The 24,084-nt window shown below is 42.4% G+C and overlaps 1 protein-coding gene across 1 annotated transcript; it reads right to left on the bottom strand.

Annotated features, from left to right (window-relative positions):
* Positions 1 to 306: 306 nt before the first annotated feature.
* LOC147112067 (protein XRP2-like) lies at positions 307 to 23,134 on the bottom strand. The gene is made up of 4 exons (XM_085999579.1): positions 21,894 to 23,134; positions 10,718 to 10,832; positions 9,180 to 9,265; positions 307 to 5,042 (listed from the first exon to the last, which is right to left on the bottom strand). The coding sequence occupies exons 1-4, from the start codon at positions 22,539 to 22,541 to the stop codon at positions 4,959 to 4,961; spliced, it is 933 nt and encodes a 310-aa protein (XP_085855705.1). The 5' UTR covers positions 22,542 to 23,134; the 3' UTR covers positions 307 to 4,958.
* Between the last annotated feature and the right edge of the window lie 950 nt (positions 23,135 to 24,084).

Raw genomic sequence — 24,084 nt, 5'->3', positions numbered from 1 at the left:
CACTTAACACATTTCTTATTTGTCACTCCCGCTGCAACTATGTGCTATTTTAGTATTCCCTTCACCTGGATTAATTAGGCAAAACTTGGTACAAGAGTGAATGTGTTTAAGATCACAATGGAAGTTTCTGTGATGAAACTGACTGGCAGTCAGTTGACTGATGCACCGCATCATCCAGTTCCCCTCTTTACTCCCCACCCTTCTATTGTGAGGAGTTTGTTGATTTAAGTCTGTACACACAGGACAAACTGTGTTATTTTCAACTGATTAAAATCAAGGCAAAAATCAGATTTTCCAAAAACACCATATAGTATAGTAGTGTTTAATAAAAACCAGTTTACAACAAATACTAGCAAAAATAAAGTTACATACAAATTGCGTAATTTACAAAATTACAAGCAACACTTGATTAATTTGCTGACAAATATGCAGGCTAAATACGGACGAAACCACTTCACATCATTAGTTTCTCCGACTGCTTGGTGGGCAAATTATGTTCCAACAAAAATCAATGCAGTTTTTATGCTTATGCCTTCACTGAAACTGATCTTTAAAAGAAATAGTGCAGTAGATCCTCTATAGGCAGATATCCAAAACAAGTCCTAGAGAATGAATGTTTTATGTATATTTTGTATTTGTAAAGCCAATTTGATATATGGGGAAAGAGCCGAGGGGAGTGGGACTAACAGGATTGTTCTTCGAAAGAGCAGGCGCAGACTCGATGGGCCAAATGGCCTCCCTCTGTGCTCTACTATTCTATGATTCTATGAAGAGTGTATATTATGTATTGTTTTGCAACAGTAAGAGCTTTGTGTAACTTGGAGCATCCTGGAATCTCTGAACCATTCCACTATGGAAAGCAGTTTTGGATGGGGCATCAAAGAATTCCCTTGGTTTCATTTAATTTTAAGCAGTACGTTCTCAATTAGAAACCGTAATTAGAGTTGAAAATGAGCTATCTTTTTAAAAAGCTGACCTACCTTTAGGATCCCATTTTTTCAAAATAGAATTATATTTGAGACTCCAATGCATTGAAAGCCACATCCAATGCAGCATTTCTCATTAAACAACTTCACTTCTGTAATCAATAGCAACACGGAGAAGTGCTAGGGGTTCTAAATGTACGTCAAGTTAGCACACTCGTACTTTCATTAATAAGGAGTACTGATTTCAAGTGTTGCAGCTTTAGAGGCATCACAATTGATCTCAGTAGCGCTGGACTGGGGGAAATTAAGAAAAGCAGCGAGACTGCTCTCTCCCAATTGCTGTCCAATGATCCCTACTCACAAACCGCCATTTAGTGGGGACAGGATCAGGCTCAGCTGTGATGATTCAGGCTTACAGGTGAAGAGTGGCCAATGTATAAAGTACTAGAGGACTACCAGAACCTGTGGAACTATATCCTTGCAATACAGCACTACCCTTTAGGAAAGGAAGGAGGAAAATCAGAAATCAAATGTATAAACATACACACACAATTTTGGGGAAAGGGAAGGACCCCTACAAGTGACCAGCTGGATAATGGAAGGAGAGAGGGGGAGATACGTAGATATATTCTGGTATTTGTAACTCAATCACATTTGGGATCAAGGAATACAATGTAAAAATATTCTTTAGGAGATGAATTGAGGAAGGTAGAGAAGAGTTGCACATGTAGCTGATAAAATGAACGGCCTGTTCCCAGTCCCTGCCTTCTTGCATTATCCCACACCCAGAAGATCCCAAATTTTAAAATATTTATTTGTCTGGCTTTTTTCCCCCCGCTGGAGCAGAGAAGATTGAAGGGGTGACCCAATATGGTCTTCAAGATTATGAAGAGTTAGGATAGGGTAGTGATAAGACTGTTGCCAATGTACTGCGAGATGGTAATGAGAGTACACACATTTACAACAGTCACACAAAGTAATAAAGACAACATTACAAAAAAAGGTCACTCCACGGAGTAGTTAGAATGTGGAATTATATGCCACAAACTGTTGTTGATGCAGTGTCCTTATGTTCTTTTAAAAAGGGAATTAGACAATTGCTTAAAAAAAGATTAAATCATGTAGGGAACAAGCAAGAGGGTAGGATTAGACTTGATGGACCAAATACAGGAAACTTTCTGGTATCCGGCACCGAGCTGGTGCCGTTAGATCAAAACTGCCGTAGAAACCAGCACTAATGTTAAAACATACGGAGCTCAGAGCTCCGTGTGAAGCAACAAACCCTGTTGCTTAGCAACAGCTTCAAAACAGTCGGCGCAGCTTGCAAGCGTCTAGCTGAAGCTGTTGCTTAGCTACAGAGACGCTTGCAGAGCCAGGACTGGAGAAAAGAAGCAACGAAAAGAAAAAAAAATTATCTGAACCGACTCCTGAATTTTGCCGGTAGATAGAGCTTTCCGGACATTTAACCTCCGGATAAACAAAAGTTTCCTGTAGTTGGTTTCTGTGCTGTCACCATCTATGAGCAGAAAGAGTTTCTGTAGCAAACTGAAATTTTCTCCATTGATTTCTTGACAAGTATTCACTAGTGTTGCCTCTGCACATGATTGCTGGGAACTATACCATTGTGCAAACTGACTTTTATACTGAAATTCCAAGACTGTAGCAAATTACTTGAAGACTTCAGTACTGTGCATCATGAATGCATTTGTCATTTTAGTTTAGACACTGTATATTTTGAGACGAATAGCAGAGATGCATTTAAGGGGAAGCTAGATAAACACACAAGAGAAAGCGGAATAGAAGATTATGCCGATAGGGCTGGTTTGGAGGGTTGGGAGAAGGCTCATGTGGAGCATAAACACCAGCATGGACCGACTGGCCTGTTTCTGTGCTGTACATTCTATGAAAGATAATTTTAAAAAATCTTTTGTTCGTTATGCCAGAACTAATGTTGAAGCAGGAGCATATTAACAAAATTGGCTCATCAGATTTTCCTTCAGTAAAGGAGTTAAGTGAAAAATCCACTTATTTCAGGGATTAGTAAGGGACTAGTTTTAAGAAACCATTGACCTAGGAACTTTGTTCTGTTACATAAGGGAAGGAAATAGAATTTACATGAACAAACAAAAACATTGAAGCCAGGATAACTATAAAATCGAAGAAAGACGGCAACTTTTATGGAGATATTGCATTTAAAGCCAAACCGACAAACCTAAAAAAGTGTTTGTGGTCATTTTGGCCATCGTATAACATTTAAATCAATGTTACTTATAATAAACAAGCAAGCCCAAAGCTCTGGTCTCAATTTTTTGTATTCTCACCAGCGACCTAGGTTTGCCTCTAGACTACAAACCGCCAATCTCAGCTGGGTCCATTAGCATTATGACCAACAGGGACAAATTATTGCACCAAAGCAAAGAGACAAACCTCCCTGTCGTACTGTGGCACTTGCTAGTAGCTAAAGAACGATCATCAATTGTGCCAACTGCAACAGGCCAGTTTGCCCAGCCCTTCATGTAATCCTGTTCCCTGCCACCTTTTAACCTTGGTTAGTGGGGATAAGTTTTGTTTGGTTACATTCTAAAAGCGTCTTCCTTCTTTTGTGACTTCAGATTTTTTGAATTAATCCTTAAAAATACAATTCACTATTTCCGACCTACAGTATGTACATTTACTGACAAGAGAGTTTAAAAAAAATTACTAAAAACTTAATTATTTTATATACAAAATATTGATAACATGTAAAATTTTTAGTACAAGGTTGTAGCAATGAGAAAATTCAGAAGCCACCATTTACCACAAAAAAAGTTTCAAACCATGGTCACTCTTGCAAGCCAAAGAGTTTGTTGTAACAATAAGGAATGTCTCAATGTAGGTCAATCTGAGAAACAGTTTATACAGTAAATCTTTTCCATTGGCTTTCATCATGAACTAGCCCCCAAGTTCTCCTAAAATGTAAAATGCTATTGTTATTATAAAGAGGAAGTTATAATCTGGCAGAGTTAAAAAGTTTATCAATTTTTTAAAAAAAATTCTAAATTGACCTTTAAACCATTATATTTTTCAGACTGCAGTAAGAAATCCATTAAATTTGTCCCATTGTGCCACTTTCCTGGAAAAAGATGAAAATTACTTGAAACAAACTTCAGTCAATTGGGGAAGCCAAGACTTGTGACTGGGGGGAGGGGGAAATAGTACTTTTTGTTGGAATTTTATTTTAAAAAACATGTGTCAATTTTGTTACCAACATGAACACCCTCATGTTGGATCTCCCTTCCTGCTAGCAATACAGGTTTCCCAACCTGTAGCTTGGTTTCCCAATGGTTGGGCAGCTCCAGTGGCTCAGCTTTTCATTTCAACCAAACTTTTCGTCACCTCTCCCAAACCTTCATTTCTTGGCTCAGTGGCCATTTTCTACACGCCTATCTGGGGAAACCCCTTGAGCAGTGTTTTCATTTACATTGAAAGACCCAAGATAAATGCAAGTTGTTGCCAAAAGTGCAGTGATCCATAAAAGGGAGACTGATTGACTCAAGAGCCTCCAAGACAATTGGGGAGCGGGAAGGGAAAAAAAAATCTTACGCTAATATTTTATTCTATTTGATGAAAAAAAGTTAAAAGGGCAGAGATACGGGGATCAAGAGTCAGAAAAGGTAAAATGGGCCAAATGTCTTCATTCTGTGCAATAATATTGTATGATTACATCAAACAAAAAGTACTCCAGAAACTTGTTGCTTCCCTTTAAAGGATTCTTCCTTAAGATTTTTTTCAGTAGAAGAGGACAAAGGAATGAACAGAGTTTAAAATAGGTATTGTACAAAACTGCTGAAAATGCTTTGGTTATACATTTTGACTAGCATTACTTTAAAAACAGTTGGACAATGTTACATTCAGGATGTTAAATCTTAAGAACTGAAAACACCCGTACTTCACAATACTACTCAATTCCAGTAGTTCAATGCTAAGATATTCTACTCAATGGGAAAATAACCATGTGCAGATTAGATATTCACACGTAGCCAATGTTCATTTTCACATTCCCATCTGTATATCAGCGTAGTTATAGAAATTGTCCACATCCTGGGATGCTGAAGACTTGCTCTCAGATACAAAGACCTGTTTAGCAAACAGAAGTAAAGAAAACACTTTGTAAGCTTCCAAGCCTCAAATAAGATGCTATTTAAAAATATGTCAGTACAGTAGGATGCGGCAACAAATTGAAGGTCAGCTACCTTCAACACCAGAATAAATGGTGTCGGCTGTAGCTCAGTTGGTAGCACCCTCGCCTCGGAGTCAGAAGATTGTGGGTTCAAGCTCCACTCCAGAGACGCGAGCAAAAAAATCTAGGCCGACACTCTCGTGCAGTACTGAGAGAGAGTGCTGCACTGTTGGAAGTGCTGTTTTTTGGATGAGACGTTAAATTGCTCTCAGGTGGACGTAAAAGATCCTATGGCACGATTTCGAAGAGGAGCCGGGGCGTTATCCCCGGTGTCCTAGCCAATATTTAACCCTCAATCCACAGCACTAAAAGATTATCTGGTCATCATCACATTGCAGTTTGTGGAAGCTTGCTGTGCTCAAATTGGCTGCCGTGTTTTCTACATTACAACAGTAACTACACTTCAAAGTACTTCATTGGCTGTAAAGTGCTTTGGGACGTCCAGTGGTCGTGAAAGGCGCTATATAAATGCAAGTCTATTTTCTTTTTAAAACAGCATACCATTCTACAACAATTTTTAAAAAAATTTAAATCAGGAAAGGCTTTTCCTTCTCTATCCAATGTGTTCATGCTGTTCTGTGGCAGATGTTAGCCATTTCTCATATACAAGGAAGCAGTTGCAGGGACGACTGCGGCCTACACTGATCAGTCACCAAGTACCCTGAAGTCAACAGTTAACCTTGCTATCTTCTGCCAGCAGGAAGTCAGGTTCACCAGGTCCTCATGTCAGGGGCTTTGGCAAAGAGGTGGGCACGCCTCAACGCTCATCGTGAGAACCTGGATTAAACAGTTGATGAGTAAGCTTGGTACACAACATTGGAATTGAATGCATCGAACATCAAGGTTGCTGGCACAATGCAAGCTGCCGTGTTCATCTTTCCACTACGCGGAAGGCAGACATCAGCTATATACTGTTGAGCAAACTCAAGATTTGTGGCAAAAGCTGCTGGATGGCATTATCTGGAGGTCAAGAAAGACATCACAAGCTCCTGTAGCCAGCGTTCGCGTTGTAGACAGGCAGGCAGTTGTTGAAGCTCTGGGAAAAATCAGTACTAAACAAATACTTTGCATCTGTCTTCACTGAGGAAGAGGATGCTGCCATAGACAGTGAAGGAGGAGGTAGTTGAGACACTTGATAGGATAAAAATTGATAGAGGTATTAGAAAGGCTGGCTGTACTTAAAGTAGATAAATCACCAGGAGCGGATGGGATGCATCCTAGGATGCTGAGGGAATTGAGGGCAGAAATCGCAGAGGTACTGGCCATAATATTCCAATCCTCCTTAAATAAGGGGGTGGTGCCAGAGGACTGGAGAATTGCAAATGTTATACCATTGTTCAAAAAAAGGTATAAAGATAAACCCAGCAACTACAGGCCAGTCAGTTTAACCGTGGTAGTGGGGAAGCTTTTAGAAACAGTAATCAGGGACAAAATTAACAGTCACTAGGATAGGTGTGGATTAATTAAGGAAAGCCAGTACAGATCTGTTAAAGGCAAATTGTATTTAACCAACTTGATTGAGTTTTTTGATGAGGTAACAGAGAGGGTTAATGAGGGCAATGTGGTTGATGTAGTGGATTGGCGGTTAGGATCAGATCAGCCATGATCTTATTGAATGGCGGAGCAGGCTCGAGGGGCCAATTGGCCTACTCCTGCTCCTATTTCTTATGTTCTTATGTAGTGTACATGGATTTCCAAAAGGCGTTTGACAAAGTGCCACTTAATGGGCTTGCCAGCAAAGTTGAAGGCCATGGAATAAAAGGGACAGTGGCTGCATGGATACAAAATTGGCTAAGTGATAGGAAACAGAGAGTAGTGGTGAACGGTTGTTTTTCTGGACTGGTGGAAGGTATACAGTGGTGCTCCCCCAGGGGTCAGTTCTAGGACCACTGCTTTTCTTAATATATATTAATGACTTGGACATGGGTGTACAGGGCACAATTTCAAAATTTGCAGATGACACAAAACTTGGAAGTATAGTGAACAGTGAGCAGGAGAGTGATAGACTTCAAGACAGACAGACAGGCTGGTGAAATGGGCGGACACATGGCAGATGAAATTTAACGCAGAAAAGTGCGAAGTGATACATTTTGGTAGAAAGGATGAGGAGAGGACATATAAACTAAATGGTAGAATCCTGAAGGGGGTGCACGAACAGAGAGACCTGGGGGTATGTGTGCACAAATCGTTGAAGGTGGCAGGGCAGGTTGAGAAAGCAGTTAAAAAGGCTTACGGGGTCCTGGGCTTCATAAATAGAGGTATAGAGTACAAAAGTGTGGAAATTATGATGAACCTTTATAAAACACTGGTTCGGCCCCAACTGGAGTATTCTGTCCAATTCTGGGCACCGCACTTTAGGAAGGATGTGAAGGCCTTAGAGAGGGTGCAGAAAAGATTTACAAGAATGGTTCCAGGGATGAGGGACTTCAGTTATGTGGATAGACTGGAGAAGCTGGGGCTGTTCTCCTTGGAGCAGAGAAGATTTGATAGACATGTTCAAAATCATGAGGGGTCTGGACAGAGTAAATAGAGAGAAACTGTTCCCATTGGCAGAAGGGTCGAGAACCAGAGGACACAGATTTAAGGTGCTTGGCAAAAGAACCAAAGGCGACACAAGAAAAGACTTTTTTACGCAGCGAGTGGTTATGATCTGGAATGCACTGCCTGAAAGGGTGGTGGAGGCAGATTCAATCATGGCTTTCAAAAGGGAGTTGCATAAGTACCTGAAGGTAAAAAAATTGCAGGGCTACGGGGAAAAGGCAGGGGAGTGGGACTAGCTGAGAGCCGGCACGGGCTCGACGGGCCGAACGGCTTTCTTCCGTGCTGTAACCATTCTATGATTCTATTCTATGATTCAAACAGGAGTAAGCCATTTAGCCCCTCGAGCCTGTTCCACCATTCAATGAGATAATGGCTGATCTGCGACCCAACTCCATAGACCTACCTTTGCCCCATATCCCTTAATAACTTTGGCTGACAAAAATCTATCAATCTCATATTTAAAATTACCAATTGATCGAGCATCAATTGCCAGTTGTGGAAGAGAGTGCCAAACTTCTACCACCCCTTGTGTGTAGAAGTGTTTAGTAACTTTACACCTGAAAGATCTGGCTCTAATATTTAGGCTATGTCCCCGAGTCCTAGACTCCCCAACTTAACAGAAATAATTTCGCTACACCTCCAACTCTGGTGGAAGCGCTGTTCTATGAGGTACGGTGTGTGCGCCCACTGTGGCCTGGATGATTGTAAAATGTTGAGCGTGCATTAGCACAGTGAGTTGATCTGTTCAACATGCTTCCCATGAAGTTCTCTTTGTACCTGCCATCCATTTAGAGAGGGAGCTGAAACCCACACTTCTGGTTGTCTGATGAGCAGATAGTAATTTAAACATGCAAAGTAAAAATGAGGAAGCTGGGAATAAAAAAGGAAAAATCATGCAGAACTTTCTCCTGGTAACAGACTGAACTCATTGCACAACTCTATCAAAACATCCAACAGTCCTGATAGCAGGACAGGACATTGCAATGAATATTAATAGGCTCAAGAGCCAAATAGATGGATTTTGAGAGAGAACCTGGATTAAGAATAAGGTGGCAGATAGGCGTGTTCAATCAAAAAGATGTCTTTTGTTCCTCAGAATGCTATGTTCTTTTCAACAGCGCACATTATGATTCAAGTGGTCAGAGCCAGATTAAAACAATGCTACATATGGTCAGCCATTTGATATTCATTCATTGCAAATTCAGCTGTTCAGTTGAAAGCATCACCTTAAATCCAAAGACTCATGCTTTTAGTAACACTTTATTCAACTTATATATGATATTTTTAAGTTTTCAGAAACATGGACATGTTTTGAGCAAAAGGAATCCACTCAGCTCAACATTTGAGCAGATGCAAGTTACTTATTACATGACAAAATCTTTTTGTGGAGAGATTAGTCACGATCTTTAACATTGCAAATAAGTCCCTGAATAGTATACTCAACAGTGAAAATGCATCTTCAATATGCTCTTTGTTCCTAAAATCGCCTTTACCTTGGTAGCAGTGAACACAGAACTGACTATATTCTGGCATGCCTCCACTGCACCCTCTCCATTAAATGCCAATGCAACAACAGGGCCTGCAAAAAGATAAAATGGCAGAGGTTCAATACTGTAGCTGCAAACAGTTCAAATATAAAATTCACAGATGTACTCAGTCATTTCATTGCCAACAGTGGTACATCTCTCTCTATTCATTTTCAGATTACTCCATTATATAAAGCATAGAATTTGAGACAGGAATGAGACCATGCACCCCATCACCAGCTCTCAGCCATCCATTTAATCCCATTAGCCCAGCCTTTCCCCATAATCTTTTAAGTTTTATTTTAAATACAGTACGACCAAAAACAGTCTCCCGTTTCCTGTGTTGTGGAGACAATTGAGAAGAGGACCTAAAGGAGAAGACACTAATTTTAAGAGTCGGATCTGCAGTTGAATGTTTCACAAGATGGCAGAAAAATTCAGTACTGAAGATGAAAACAGAAATAAATGTATTGCAAGAAGAGTAGGCACTATTCAAAGAGTAGGGGCGTTCTCCCAGTGTCCTGGCCGACAGTTAGCCCTCAATCAACACCTTGGGGGGGGGGGGACAAATATTAACTACACTTCAGTGGTTTGGGATGTCCTGAGGAAGTGAAAGGTGCTATAGAAATCCATGGCTTGCTTTAAAATTATTTTTGAAGATTGCAGTACATGCTTGGCAATTAGCCTTTTCCGGTTTATATAGTTAAGTACTGTAGCAGATAGCAATCATACTCTTCTTGTATGACACTAAAAAACCATGAACCTTTGAACAGGTAGCAGTTTTCTTCCACTGTGCAATGGTTCTGGTCGCTTGGATACTGAAGCAAGTCAACTATGGTTTTGTTATCTGGTTTGTTAGCAGTCATCTTCTAACTTGACGCAAACACCTTGCAAATTACTGTACTGTTACACTAGCCTTCCAACTTGGATTACTGAGTTAACTGTTGTAACACGCAGTTCCACTTAGTGCTATAAATTAACAACTTTTGGACCAGTTGAATCAGACTTAAACACTTCAAATATTCTTCCATCTACAAGACTCAACTCTGCAATCTGCCTTTCTATTACTGTACTTATCTTGGCGAGACTACTACATTGCTTCGGGCAATCTGATCCATCAATCGCTTCTCACTAATGTTTCCACTAAAACTATAAAAACACTGTTCTAATAGCCATCACTGGAACATTGTCCATTTGAAAATGAACACTTAGCACGTTATGGTCAATAATAGCCATCTTCGAAGTACTGAATTTAATGACCTATCAGTAAAAGTGGCAGCAAGATAACATAAGACTTTAATCCTGAAGGTACCTTGTGACACATCGATAGTTACAGAAGAGATCTCCACACCTGGCACTCTAGCAGACCGTGGGACAGAATTGGGGAGGTGGGGGGGGCGGAGGTGGGTGGTGCTGCAGAGTAATATGATTGCATGGATTCTGAAAATGCATGCTGATTCATTTTGATTAAAATTATTCCTCCCACCCCAAATATATAACTTTACCTTGCTGAAGCAGTGGAATAAAGTCTGCTGCTTTCTCTTTGAATACTCTGTTGGCATCATCCGGTCGCATCGCAATTTCTTTTGTTTGCACAAGAGCAAAATCCTTTGTGGCCATCTTTTAAAGAGAAAAACCAAGGTGAAGTTAGTCTTACCGCCAGGAAGCATTCAATACCAAACTAGAGATGGGACAAGTTTGATCTGAACCTACCAGAAAATGAAAGGCTGGAAGGACAGAAGAAGCCTGAGGCAATATTCTGACTAAGGCACATATCACGACTTGTAACTAGAAAGAGAAGTTTCTTTAAGGAGCCAGACGCTTGTACAATGTAAAAACATTGATTCGACTAGCAATGTACGCAGCGAGTTGTTAAGATCTGGAAAGCACTGCCTGAAAAGGTGGAGGAAGCACATTCAATAGTAATTTCCAAAAGGAAACCGGATATATACTTCAAATGGAGAAATCTGCAGGGCTATGGGAAAGAGCAGGGGAGTGGGACTAACTGGAGAGCTCTTTCAAAGAGCCGGCACACACACGATGGGCCGAACGGTGGTCTTCTGTGGTGCAAAATTCTATGAACTCTACAATTTTGATAATAAAGTTAAAAAACCTACAACACATTCCAACCTACTTGCTATCGCTCATATTTTTCCAGGCAGATTGGATACTGAATCCAAGCACCCTACATGATTGGAAGATAAGGTTTTGGCGGGGGGGGGGGGGGGGGGGGGGGGAGGGGAAAGAGATATGGGCTCAGTTGGTTTAAATTTAAAACTGGCCTACGTTAACTAAAGAATAAGGGCACTTAATATAAATAGTGGGTACGGTAGCATAGTGGTCATGTTACTGGACTAGTAATCCAGAGGCCTGGACTAATAATCCAGGGTCGTGATTCAAATCACACCACGCCAGTTGGGGAATTTAAATTCAGTTAATCTGGAATAAAAAAGCTAATATCAGTAATGGTTGTTACAAAAAACTGGTTCACTAATGTGCTTTAGGAAAGGAAAACTGCCGTTCTTACCCAGTCTGGCCTATATGTAACTCCAGACCCACAGCAATGTGGTTGACTCTTAACTCTGCGGTTCAAGGCGGCGGCTCACCACCACCTTCTCAAGGGGAATTAGGGATGGGCAATAAATGCCGGCCTTGCCAACGCCGTCCACATCCCGTGAATGAATACATTTAAAAAAGTAAATGCACAACCTTTTTTTTTTGGAAAAAACGGAAGAGTGAATGTTGATGACATTAGGAGGAAGCCTGCTTGGAGGGGTTACTGAACTTGACCACGAGGCTCCTGATTTATGAGTGGATTCAGTGCGTGCATGCATTGGAGTCAGGCCCCAAAACTCCCTCCAGATTAATTGCCCCAGTCATCAGCATTAACTATTCATTTTAAAATATCCCACAAAATTTCAGCATCGCTGGAGGCAATAACCCTCAAAATAATTTGTAGGCGAATGCAAAAGCAAAAATCAAATTTCCTTTTAGGAAGCTGGATATATAACCGCTTGCTTGCGGGTTGAATTTCCCACCAGGGCATAAGATTAAATATCTACAATTTCTTCCAGTTAAATATTGGGAAGTCATAATTGAGAATTTAGTGATGATGAAAGATTGGATAGGCTGGGTTTGTTTTCTTTGGAGTAGAAGAGATTGAGGTGTATAAAATTATGAGGGGCCTAGATAGAGTGGATAGGAAGGACCCATTTCCCTTAGCAGAGGTCAATAACAAGGGGACATGAATTTAAAGTAATGAGTAGAAGGATTAGGAGGGAGTCGAGGAGAACTTTTTTCACCCAGTGGGTGGTGGGGGTCTGGAACTCACTGCCTGAAAGGGTGGTAGAGGCAGAAACCCTCATCGCATTTAAGAAGTACTTGGATATGCACTTGAAGTGCCGTAACCTACAGGGCTACGGACCAAGAGCTGGAAAATAGGATTAGGCTGGATAGCTCTTTCAGCCGGCACAGGCCCGATGGGCTGAATGGCCACCTTTTGTGTCATAAATTTCTATGATTCTTTGATTCTATGAGTCTATGATTGTCTTCAGCCACAAACTCTGTACCCTCCCACCAATTCTAACCCCCTCCCTGGCCACTGTCTCACGTTGAACCACCATTCACAACCTCAGTGTCCTATTTGACCCCGGGCTGAGCGTCTGGCCCCAAATCCTACCCATCCTAAAGACAGTCCCTGTCTCAGGCCTTGCCTCAGCCCATCTGCTGCCAAAATCCTCATCAGGCCTTTGTCACCTCCAGACTCAACTATTGCAAAGCTCTGCTGGCTGGCCTCCCATTCTCTACCCCCTACCCTCCCTAAACTTTAGCTCATTCAAAATTCTGTTGCCCATATCGGAGATCAGTAACTGATATCACTGATGCCAAGACTGAAAATCACAGGGCATGTTTATAGCTAGCATAATAAGTGTTCTTTTGAAAAATGAACTGAATCATCATCAAACAATTTAATTGCTTCCTCAAAGAATTTCAGTATCTGTCTTTTCTTAATCCATGTTGAATTCCTTGCAGTCGCTGTGCTCCATAGTTCGATGTTGATAACATTCCACAATTATGAAGCATATTCTCTGCCAACAGGTCCAAATATCAGGATAGTCGTACTCCAATTCTGGATTTAAGCTCAGTGATGGTCACAATTTATACACATTTGAGTTAGTGACTGGATCTGAATTTGCCATGAAAATGTATTGCCATGGAAGTATTTCAACGCAAATTTTCAGAAAATACAAGACACTCGGATCATCGATGGGAGTGACGAACATCGGTATACCAGAGAATATCAGAACTTATAACAACCGATGACACCCAGCTTTATCTCCATTATCCTCAATTCCATGATCATCTGTTTTGTCAGACTACTTCACATTGCAATTGAGCCAAAGTTTTCCGATTGAGCATTGGGAAAACTAAACCAAGGAGTGTAGAGACTGCAAGGAATTCAACATGGATTAAGAAAAGACAGATACTGAAATTCTTTGAGGAAGCAATTAAATTGTTGGAGGTAATTCAGTTCATTAAAAAAAATTATGCTAGCTATAAACATGGCATGTCCTGAGATTCAGTCTTAACCTCAATGATCATCGTATTCAGCTCCTGCCAAAAGCTCAATAGCTTGGCACCAACTCAATTCAGCTGCCTCGCACCTAATCTTTGAAAATCTCCATTTAAATTCCTCCGCCCTGCATTGCGACCTCTGGTTAGTTAATTTTGGTGATTGATGACTCATGCCATCACCAGTAAAAAAAGGAAGCAAGTGCCTCCTTTTAAAGGGGCACAAACATTGGCCTGTATTTTCCGATCCCTACGAGTGTGTACGCACTGTGTACACACCCGTAGGGGCCTCGCAAGTGCCGGTTTCAGGCATGCAAAGCGAATGCGCTGAAAACAGGCACTTCCGATCTATCAAGAATTCTCTTGACAGATTCTCCGCCTGCCCAGGAGAAAAGCCTCTGTGGGTGGAGAGTTCCGCTTTCTGCGCAACCTCCGCCCGCTGAAAACCTTTAAAAATCTTACACCTGGTAAAAGCAGACCCAAGGCCTGCTTTTAACAGAATAAAAGTTTAAAAAAGTAAAACATTTTCCCCCCACTCATTTATAATTAAAAAAATACTTTTAAAAGGTAAATTTATTTTTAGCCCCGTAAAAAACTTTAATTATTTTTAAACATTTAACTTTTTGAAAAAAGTATGTAATTTTAACTAATTTTAAAAATGTGATTAAAAAATTTATTTAATGTTTTGCTGTGTTTTTTTTTGTGATCCCCATTCATAATTTTGACAGGTCTAAGCTGAGAGACCCGTCAAAAGTATGAAACACAAACATAGAAGATAGGAGCAGGAGTAGGCCATTCGGCCCCTCGAGCCTGCTCCGCCATTCAATACGATCATGGCTGATCATCCAAATTCAGTACCCGGTCCCTGCTTTCTCCCCATACCCCTTGATCCCTTTAGCCTGAAGAAATATATCCAACTCCTTCTTGAATATATTTAATAATTGGCCTCCACTGCCTTCTGTGGTAGAGAATTCCACAGGTTCACCACTCTCTGGGTGAAGAAATTCCTCCTCATCTCTGTCCTAAATGGCCTACCCCTTATCCTTAGACTGTGACCCCTGGTTCTGGACTCCCCGACCATCGGGAACATCCTTCCTGCATCTAGTCTGTCCAGTCCTGTCAGAATTTTATAAGTTTCAATGAGATCCCCTCTCATTCTTCTAAACTCCAGCGAGTACAAGCCCAATCGACCCAATCTCTCCTCATACGTCATTCCTGCCATCCCAGGTATCAGCCTGGTGAATCTTCGCTGAACTCCTTCCATGGCAAGAACATCCTTCCTCAGATAAGGCGACCAAAACTGCACACAATACTCCAGATGTGGTCTCACCAAGGCCCTGTACAACTGCAGCAAGACATCCTTGTTCCTGTACTCAAACCCTCTTGCTACGAAGGCCAACATGCCATTTGCCTTCTTAACCGCCTGCTGCACCTGCATGCTTACCTTCAGCGACTGGTGCACAAGGACACCCAGGTCTCGCTCTATTTCCCCTTCTCCCAATCTATTGCCATTCAGATAATAATCAGCCTTCCTGTTTTTGCCACCAAAGTGGAGAACCTCACATTTATCCACGTTATATTGCATCTGCCATGCTTTTGCCCAATCACCCAACCTGTCCAAATCATCCTGGAGTTTCTCGGCATCCTCCTCACAGCACACATGCCCACCCAGCTTTGTGTCGTCTGCAAATTTGGAGACATTACATCTAGTTCCCTTGTCCAGATCATTTATATATATTGTGAATAGCTGGGGTCCAAGGACCGATCCCTGCGGTACCCCACTAGTCACTGCCTGCCACTCGGAAAAAGACCCGTTTATTCCAACTCTTTGCTTTCTGTCTGCCAACCAGTTCTCTATCCAAGTCAATACCTTGCCCCCAATCCCATGTGCCTTAAAATTACACGCTAATCTCTTATGCGGGACCTTATCGAAAGCCTTCTGGAAGTCCAAATACACCACATCCACTGGTTCTCCCTTATCTATTTTACCAGTTACATCCTCAAAAAATTCCAGTAGATTAGTCAAGCACGATTTACCTTTTGTAAATCCATGTTGACTTTGTCCGATCCAGTCACTGTTTTCCAAGTACTCTGCTATTACATCTTGTATAATGGACTCTAGCATTTTCCCCACTACCGATGTCAGGCTTACCAGTCTGCAATTCCCCGTTTTCTCTCTACCACCTTTTTTTAAATAGTGGGGTAACATTAGCTACCCTCCAATCCATGGGAACTGTTCCAGATTCCATCGAATGTTGGATGATGATCAGCAATGTATCTACTATTTCTAGGGCCACTTCCTTAAGTACCCTAGGATGTAGATTATCAGGCCCTGGGGATTTATCGGCCTTCAATCCCATCAATTTCCCGAACACCATTTCCCTACAAATACTGATTTCTTTCAGTTCCACCCTTTCATCAGACCCTATGTTCCCCGACATCTCTGGGAGGTAATTTGTGTCCTCCTTTGTGAAGACAGAACCAAAGTATGTATTTAATTGGTCTGCCATTTCTTTGTTCCCCATTATAAATTCCCCTGATTCTGACTGCAAGGGACCTACGCTTGACTTCACCAATCTTTTTCTCTTCACACATATCTATAAAAGCTTTGAGTCAGTTTTTATGTTCCCGGCAAGCTTACTCTCATATTCTATTTTCCCTTTCTTAATTAATCCCTTTGTCCTCCTTTGAATCCTGAACTGCTCCCAATCCTCAGGATTATTGCTTTTTCTGGCCAATTTGTATGTCCTCTCCTTGGATCTTATGCTATTCCTAATTTCCCTTGTTAGGCACAGTTGAGTCACCTTTTTTGTTTTATTTTTATGCCAAACGGGGATGAGCAAATTCTGTAGTTCATCCATGCGATCTTTGAATGTTTGCCATTGCCTATCCACCATCAACCCTTTGAGTAAAATTCCCCAATCAATCCTACCCAACTCGTGCCTCATACCATTGTAGTTTCCTTTATTTAAATTCAGGACCCTAGTCTCTGAGTCAACTACTTCACTCTCCAACTTAATGAAGAATTCGCTCATATTATGATCGCTCCTCCCCAAGGGGCCTCGTACAACAAGATTGCTAATTAATCCTTTCTCGTTACATAATACCCAGTCTAAGATGGCCTGATCTCTGGTTGGTTCCTCGACATATTGGTCCAGGAAACCATCCCGTAAACACTCTAGGAATTCCTCCTCCACAGTATTGTCACTAATTTGGTTAGCCCAATCTATATGTAGATTAAAGTCACCCATGATGACTGCTGTGCCCTTATTGCATGCTTCTCTAATTTCCCTTTTAATGCCATCCCCAACCTCCGCATTACTGTTTGGAGGTCTATATACCCTTCTTTGATTGGTTCCCCATGGCCCACGTGATCCCAGGGACACTTGCGAACTGCCTGTGCCCCTGGGATACCTGGGCCTCTGCGCATTTTGTAGAGCAGATGCCCAGGAGCAGAAATGGCCGGACCTCGGGAGCCCTCAGGTAAGGGTGTTGATTTTTTCCAGATTGTTGGCCTCCGCACGCAGGAAGCCTCCGATTGGAAAATACGGGCCAATAAAACGCTAACTTAAACTAAAACGTTTATAGTAAAGTTAAATCAAATTAAAATTTTGTTTGGGGTCGGGGGGGGGGGGGGTGGAAGAGAGAGAGAAATGAAGCACTCTGTCCCTCCGGTGCCCACCGGTCGCAGAAGGCCTCAAGCTTGCTGGCGGACACCGCGTGCTCCATCTCCAGGGACACCCGGATGCGAACATAGCCGCGGAAGAGAGACAAGCAGTTGGGCCGAACAACCCCCTTAAATGTGCGGTGCCTGGACCCGTTAATGGCACCCTGCATTGTGAACTACTACTCACTATTACAACTACAACAACAACTTGTATTTATATAGCATCTTTAACGTAGTAAAACGTCCCAAGGTGCAGCACAGGAGTATTTTAAAGACAAAAAATTTGACACCGAGCCACATAAGGAGAAATTAGGGCAGGTGACCAAAATCTTGGTCAAAGAGGTAGGTTTTAAGGAATGTCTTAAAGGAGGAAAGAGAGGTAGCGAGGTGGAGAGGTTTACGCAGGGAATTCCAGAGCTCAGGGCCCAGGCAACAGAAGGCACGGCCACCAAAGGTTGAGTGATTATAAACATGGATGCTCAAGAGGGCAGAATTAGAGGAGCGCAGATATCTCCGGGGGTGGTTGTGGAGCTGAAGGAGATTACAGAGATATAGGGAGGGGCAAAGGCCATGGAGGGATTTGAAAATAGGGATGAGAATTTTGAAATCAAGGTGTTGCTTAACCGGGAGCCAATGTAGGTCAGCAAGCACAGGGGCGATGGGTGAACGGGACTTGGAGAAAGTTAGGACACGGGCAGCCGAGTTTTGGATCACCTCATAGGGTAAAATGTGAGAGGCCAGCCAGGAGTGCGTTGGAATAGTCAAGTCTAGAGGTAACAAAGACATGGATGAGGATTTCAGTAGCGGATGAGCTGAGACAAGGGCGGGGATGGGCGATGTTACGGAGGTGGAAATAGGCAGCCTTAGTTATGCTGCGGATGAAGGTTGGAAGCTCATTTCAGGGTCAAATATGACACCAAGGTTGTGAACAGTGTGGTCCAATTTTGACTAGGCTATCCATCATCTCTCCTAGCTCCTCTTCTACCATTCTCTCCTACATGAAGCCCCCTGGAACATTTTATATTGGAGACGCTATATAAATACAATTTATCCTTTGCCCTGTACAACAACGCTCAGAAAGCTTTAATAACAACAGAAAATGCTGGAAAAACTCAGCAGGCCAGGCAACATCCGTGGAGAGAAAATAGAGTTGACGTTTCGGGTCTTACCCTTTTTGCTATTGCTATCGTACTCGGAAAGCTTTGCTCATCTAAGTTTAAGTCATTCACATTCTCCCCATCCAAATCTAGGTTCACTTCCCATTGCTAGGTTGCGCATTTCAGGAAAAACAACAGCGTTCGTTGTTATTACCCCTTTGAAACTGACCACAGCTTCAGGGTGTAGCGCCTGCACAAACGCTACAAACGTTCCTGAAATTGCAATCAGTCACTGCTCCGACACCGGATGCGTTGTGGCCCCCGCCACCCTCCTAGTCGGAAATCAGTGAAACTGACGAAAACTTCGGCTTTTCTGCGGGAATATCGCTATTAAATGCTCCATTAAAAGTTAATCCTTGTTGGATTAGGTGTAATTGGAGTTTTAACAACATATTGACTGCTAAAAAGGTTATGGCCCCGAAAAACTAATTTTAATTTTTGTGGAGTGTCAAATTTATCCATTTTAATAAAAAAAAAATTAAAAAGTTTCTTAATGTTAAGGTTTGCCTTTTCCCCATGCAAGAGCCACAAATCTTTGTTTTGCTCTCTAGAACATTTTTTTTAAAAGTTAGAATCAAAGGAGCTTACTCACTTCCTGGTTCTCGGTCTGTGAGAACTCTGCATTTTGATTGGCTGCTTAGACGGCTTGTTGATGTCGCAGCAGCTCGCGTTAGGGATTCCCCATCAACTTACAAGGATTTCAACTGCACGTTGGAAAAAACGAATTTCGCCAGAGATCGCGAACGCCTTTGCTTCGCCGCTGACCACAAATTACGGGCCAATCACACTGAAAAATGTGCGTTAACTCCAATGATCATGTCTTTTACATACACGTGGAAACCACCACTTCAGAAATGAGATGATTTTGAGCTGACAAGAGGAGGAAGTACCAAAAGACCACCCTTTACCCAACTCCAGAATTTAATTTATGCTGCCAGCTTGTGGATGTCACAACACCTTTGCATAAAGCACATTGTTCTAGCCCCAACCCAAACATGTGGCATTTCAACAGCGCTAGATTAGTGAAATATGGAAAGGTTTTTTTAAAAAAAAACTCAAGGACTATATGTTGCTACTACATAACTTGATAAAAAGGTGTGTAAAAATCTGGTCACATCAATGATGTTTTGGGGATCGTGGAGGTGCCGATTCCAGCAGGAAGACAAGCTGCTCCTGGTCTTCACAAATACCACTCGAACTGCTTGCTGAAACATGCAGGAGCAGACTAAGCAACTGCCTCCCCACCCCCCCGGCCACCCCTCCACCCCCCTCAGGGAGAAAGTAGTTGGCCTTCACAGTGAGACTTTAAATTCAGAGCTTGTAAGGTCATGATATCCTGCTGCACCGTGCTGCAGTTTAAGTGAGTATATCTGACACAATAAATTGAACTAAACTCTCAATCGTCCAATTGAACATTTTAAAAGTACTTTGTTTCGGTTCTCATTTCTTGCCAATTTGCTTTGCTCCTGAAGGTTCTTTGCTGGGAGTTCCGGTGGCTGAGATCACCCCTCCAGTACCTGACACAAGTGATTGTTATTTACACACACACGTCGTTGAATTGCCACCAGGAGCAAGGAACCTAGCCCAGTTTACCCCACCCCAAACCTAGGGACACAAAATCAATTACAACGCCCACACCACTATGCTTTTTGTGGTTCATTTGGAAGCGCCATATCAGATTGTTCATACAGGTCCTCCAAATCCATTTAAGCGAAATACAATAAAATCAGGGAGTTCAACATTAATGGCCCCGAATTTGCGGCCAGCGACGAAGCAAAGGCGGTCACCGCTGGCCCCAAAGAAAGCTGCCCACAGAGATCACGCGATCTCTGTAGCGAGAAGTTTGGCTTTTTCGACGTGCAATTGAGAACAGTAGTGTAGTGGGGATTCCATAGCACACTCTGCTGGAATGTCAACAAGCTGTTAAAGCAGCCGATCACAATGCCGAATTCTCAAACGGAACCAGGAAGTGAACAAGTTGCTTTTATTCAGACTTTAAAAAAATGTTAGAGAGCAAAACAAAGATTGGGGCTGTCTCATGGGGAAAAGCTAAATCTGAAATAAATATGTACAACCTTTTAATACGGGAAACTCTTTTTTAACCGGCACCTAAATAACTGGAAATCTCTCAACCGGCAAAATTCAGGAGTAGGTTCAGGTAAGTTTCACTTCATATTAGTGGCCGTGTAACTGGGGTTCCTGCACCTGTTGCCATGCAACAGGGACGCCTGGATCTGTGACCGTGTATGGGGCTCTCGTACCTTAGTAAGTATACCTCTCTGTAATCCGGGCTTTTTGATCAACCAGCACCACGCCGGTCCCGGATAAAAAAAAAAGTTACAGGAAACTCTTTTTTTAAGTGTCTTAAAAATTGTAATTTTTATTAGAAGGAAGAAATTTGACACACCACAAAATTAAAATGAGTTTTTCATGGCCATAAAGTTTGTTTAGCAGTCAATACGCTGTTGAAACCCCAGTTACACCTAATCCAACAAGGCCCAACATTTAATGGGGTATTTAACAGCGATATTACCATGGAAAGCCCAAGTTGGCACCAATTTCACTGATTTCCCCGATTGTCGGCTGTGGGAGCCCCACAGCGCAGCCAGTGTCGGAGCCGTGAATAACTGACCGCAACTTCAGGATTTCCGCATTCGGGTGCGCTACATTCTGAAGTTGCCGTCAGTTTCAAACTGGTAATAACGCTGTTAGTTTGCCGTTATTACCCACTGCTAATTCCGGCCCAATGTCTTTTTGTGCAAGATGTACACCCTGATCGACGTTCAAAATGTTCCATTAATTAGGTTGCATTACTTCAGGCATCAATGCAAGACCCTTACTGAGTGCCTTACAACATTACTGACCACTATAAAATCTGGTGTACCTTCACAGGGCAGTAAGTTACATAGAACTTCACAGCACAGGAAACCATTTAGCCCATTGTGCCCGTGTTAGCCCTTTGCTTAATCAAGTCAATACTAATACCACTGCCTAGCTTTCTCTATCCCCCCCCATAATCCTATATTATCACTGAGAATTTTAAAAAATTCAAATGACTTCTTAAATTTCTTTTTGATATTCAAAGTTCACGTAGCCTTCACACTTCTGCAAATGAGGCAAGATGCAGGTCACTCTCAAACCACTGCCAATTCGGGCCATAGCTTGCGCCCTGGAAGCGCACAGAAACAGGACATTCCCTTCATGACAGCACTGGCCCTGGACTGCACTGCGCAGGATAGTAAACAAAAGATAACGACACCAAATGCAGCCGTGCGACTTTCGTACCTCATCGATTAACTTCCTGGCGTTGGCTGTGGTGTAATCTCCGGCAAAAAACACCACCAAGCACAACTCCTCACTGCTCTTTTGTCTCTGGCCCCGCGTGACTGGAACAATGCTCCTGTTCAACTCGGTGGAGATCCGAACCGATTTCAGCTCCTCGGATTCAGGAAGAAGAACGTAATCCTGCAGCGTCGCATCCTCGGGTAACAAGATCCAGTTGTTCTCATCTGCAACAGGGGTGAAGTCATGGATGTTGCTCCAGTTGTTGTTGAAGATGCTCAAGCCTGCATCTTTGAACTGGTAGCCCAGCTCGGGATAGTAATATTGGAAGCAACCAAACTTCATGCCCGTCGACGATTCGATGATGGGCTGCGTTGCACAGCAGAGGAAGATGTCCATTTTTCTGCAATCCCGAGTACGGAATTGCTGACAAGCCACGACACATTTGCAGTCTTTACATTCACGGAAAAACACACTGCCCTTGATAGGTCCCAGAAATATCCTGCAATTGGTGCAGTCGTCAATGGTGATGGTGGCAGAGTGGTCAAAAATGTAAATGCTGCAGTTCTGACAATCTTGGATGACAAATTGCTCACCAGCAACTTTACCAGGCAATCGGCCCACCGTCTGATCCTTCAAGCCAACCAGCATATAGTCTTTAACGTCAATCTATTGGAACAAAAAACAACAAAAAATTACTTTAAACACATACAAAATACAAGATGCACTGCAGCAATCTGCCAAAGTTTAAGAACATAAGAATTGAGGAGTAGGTCATTCAGCCCCTCGAGCCTGCGCCACCATTCAGTAAGGTCATGGCTGATCTTCTACCTCAACTCCACCTTCCTGCACTATCCCCATATCCCTTGGTTACCAAAAATCTATCGATCTCTGTCCTGAATATACTCAACGACTGAGCCTCCACAGCCCTCTGGGGTAGGGAATTCCAAAGATTCACCACCCTCTGAGTGAAGAAATGTCTCCTCATCTCAGTCCTAAATGGCCGACCCCTTATTCTGAGACTGTGACTCCTGGTTCTAGACTCCCCAGCCAGGGGAAACATCCTCCCTGCATCTACACTGAAACATACAAAATTCTTAGTGCTTGACAATGACATCACCTCTCATTCTTCTAAACTCTGGGAATATAGGCCTAGTCTACTCAATCTCTCCCCACAGGACAATCCCCCCATCCCAGGAATCAGTCTGGTGAACCTTCGTTGCACTCCCTCTATGGAAAGTATATCCTTCCTTAGGTAAGGAGACCAAAACTGTACACAATACTCCAGGTGTGGTCTCACCAAGGCCCTATATAATTGCAGTAAGACGTCTTTACTCTTATACTCAAATCCTCTTGTAATAAAGGCCAACATACCATTTGCTTTCTTAGCCTGAATGTTAACTTTCAGGTGATTCACGTACAAGGACAACCAGGTCCCTCTGAACACCGACATTTCCCAATCTCTCACTATTTAAAAAAAAAAACTGATTTTCTACTTTTCCTACCAAAGTGGGTAACTTCACATTTCTCTACATTATATTCCATTTGCCATGTTCTTGCCCACTCACTTAGCCTGTCTATATCCCCTTGAAGCCTCTTTGCATCCTCCTCACAACATACATTCCCACCCAGCTTTGTATCATCAGCAAACTTGGATATATTACATTTGGTCCCCTCATCCAAATCATTGATGTAGATTGTGAATAGCTGAGGCCCAAGCACTGATCCTTGCAGTACCCCACTAGTTACAGCCTGCCAACCCGAAAATGACCCGCTTATTCCCACTCCCTGTTTTCTGTCCGTTAACCAATCCTCAATCCATGCTAGTATATTACCCCCAATCCCATGGGCCCTAATTCTGTTTAATAACCTCTTGTGTTCACCTTATTGAATGTCTTCTGAAAATCCAAATACACCCCATCCACTGGTTCCCCCCCCCCCCTTATCTATTCTGCTAGTTACAACCTCAAAAAACTCCCAACAGATTTGTCAAACACGATTTCCCTTTCATAAATCAGTGTTGACTCTGTCCAATCTTATTATTTTCTAAGCGCCCTGTTACCACATCCTTAATAATAGATTCTAGCATTTTCCCTACTACGGATGTCAGGCTAACTGGTCTGTCGTTCCCCGTTTTCTCTCTCCCTCCTTTCTTAAATAGTGGGGCTACATTTGCTACCTTCCAATCTGTGGG

Source organism: Somniosus microcephalus, chromosome 10 (assembly GCF_052327205.1).
Source record: "Somniosus microcephalus isolate GS21.2 chromosome 10, FLI_Smic_1.0, whole genome shotgun sequence".
NCBI lineage: Eukaryota > Metazoa > Chordata > Chondrichthyes > Squaliformes > Somniosidae > Somniosus > Somniosus microcephalus.
This window is presented reverse-complemented; position numbering and strand designations above follow the sequence as displayed.

What these genes read in the sequence shown, in the direction of transcription:
- LOC147112067 (XM_085999579.1), bottom strand. Translation starts at nt 22,541, where the DNA reads ATGCTGGTTGGCTTGAAGGATCAGACGGTGGGCCGATTGCCTGGTAAA. An exon ending in CCAGGAAGTTAATCGATGAG is followed by an intron (nt 10,833 to 21,893) that starts GTACGAAAGTCG and finishes TCTCTTTAAAAG; the next exon opens with ATGGCCACAAAGGATTTTGC. An exon ending in TATTCCACTGCTTCAGCAAG is followed by an intron (nt 9,266 to 10,717) that starts GTAAAGTTATAT and finishes ATCTTTTTGCAG; the next exon opens with GCCCTGTTGTTGCATTGGCA.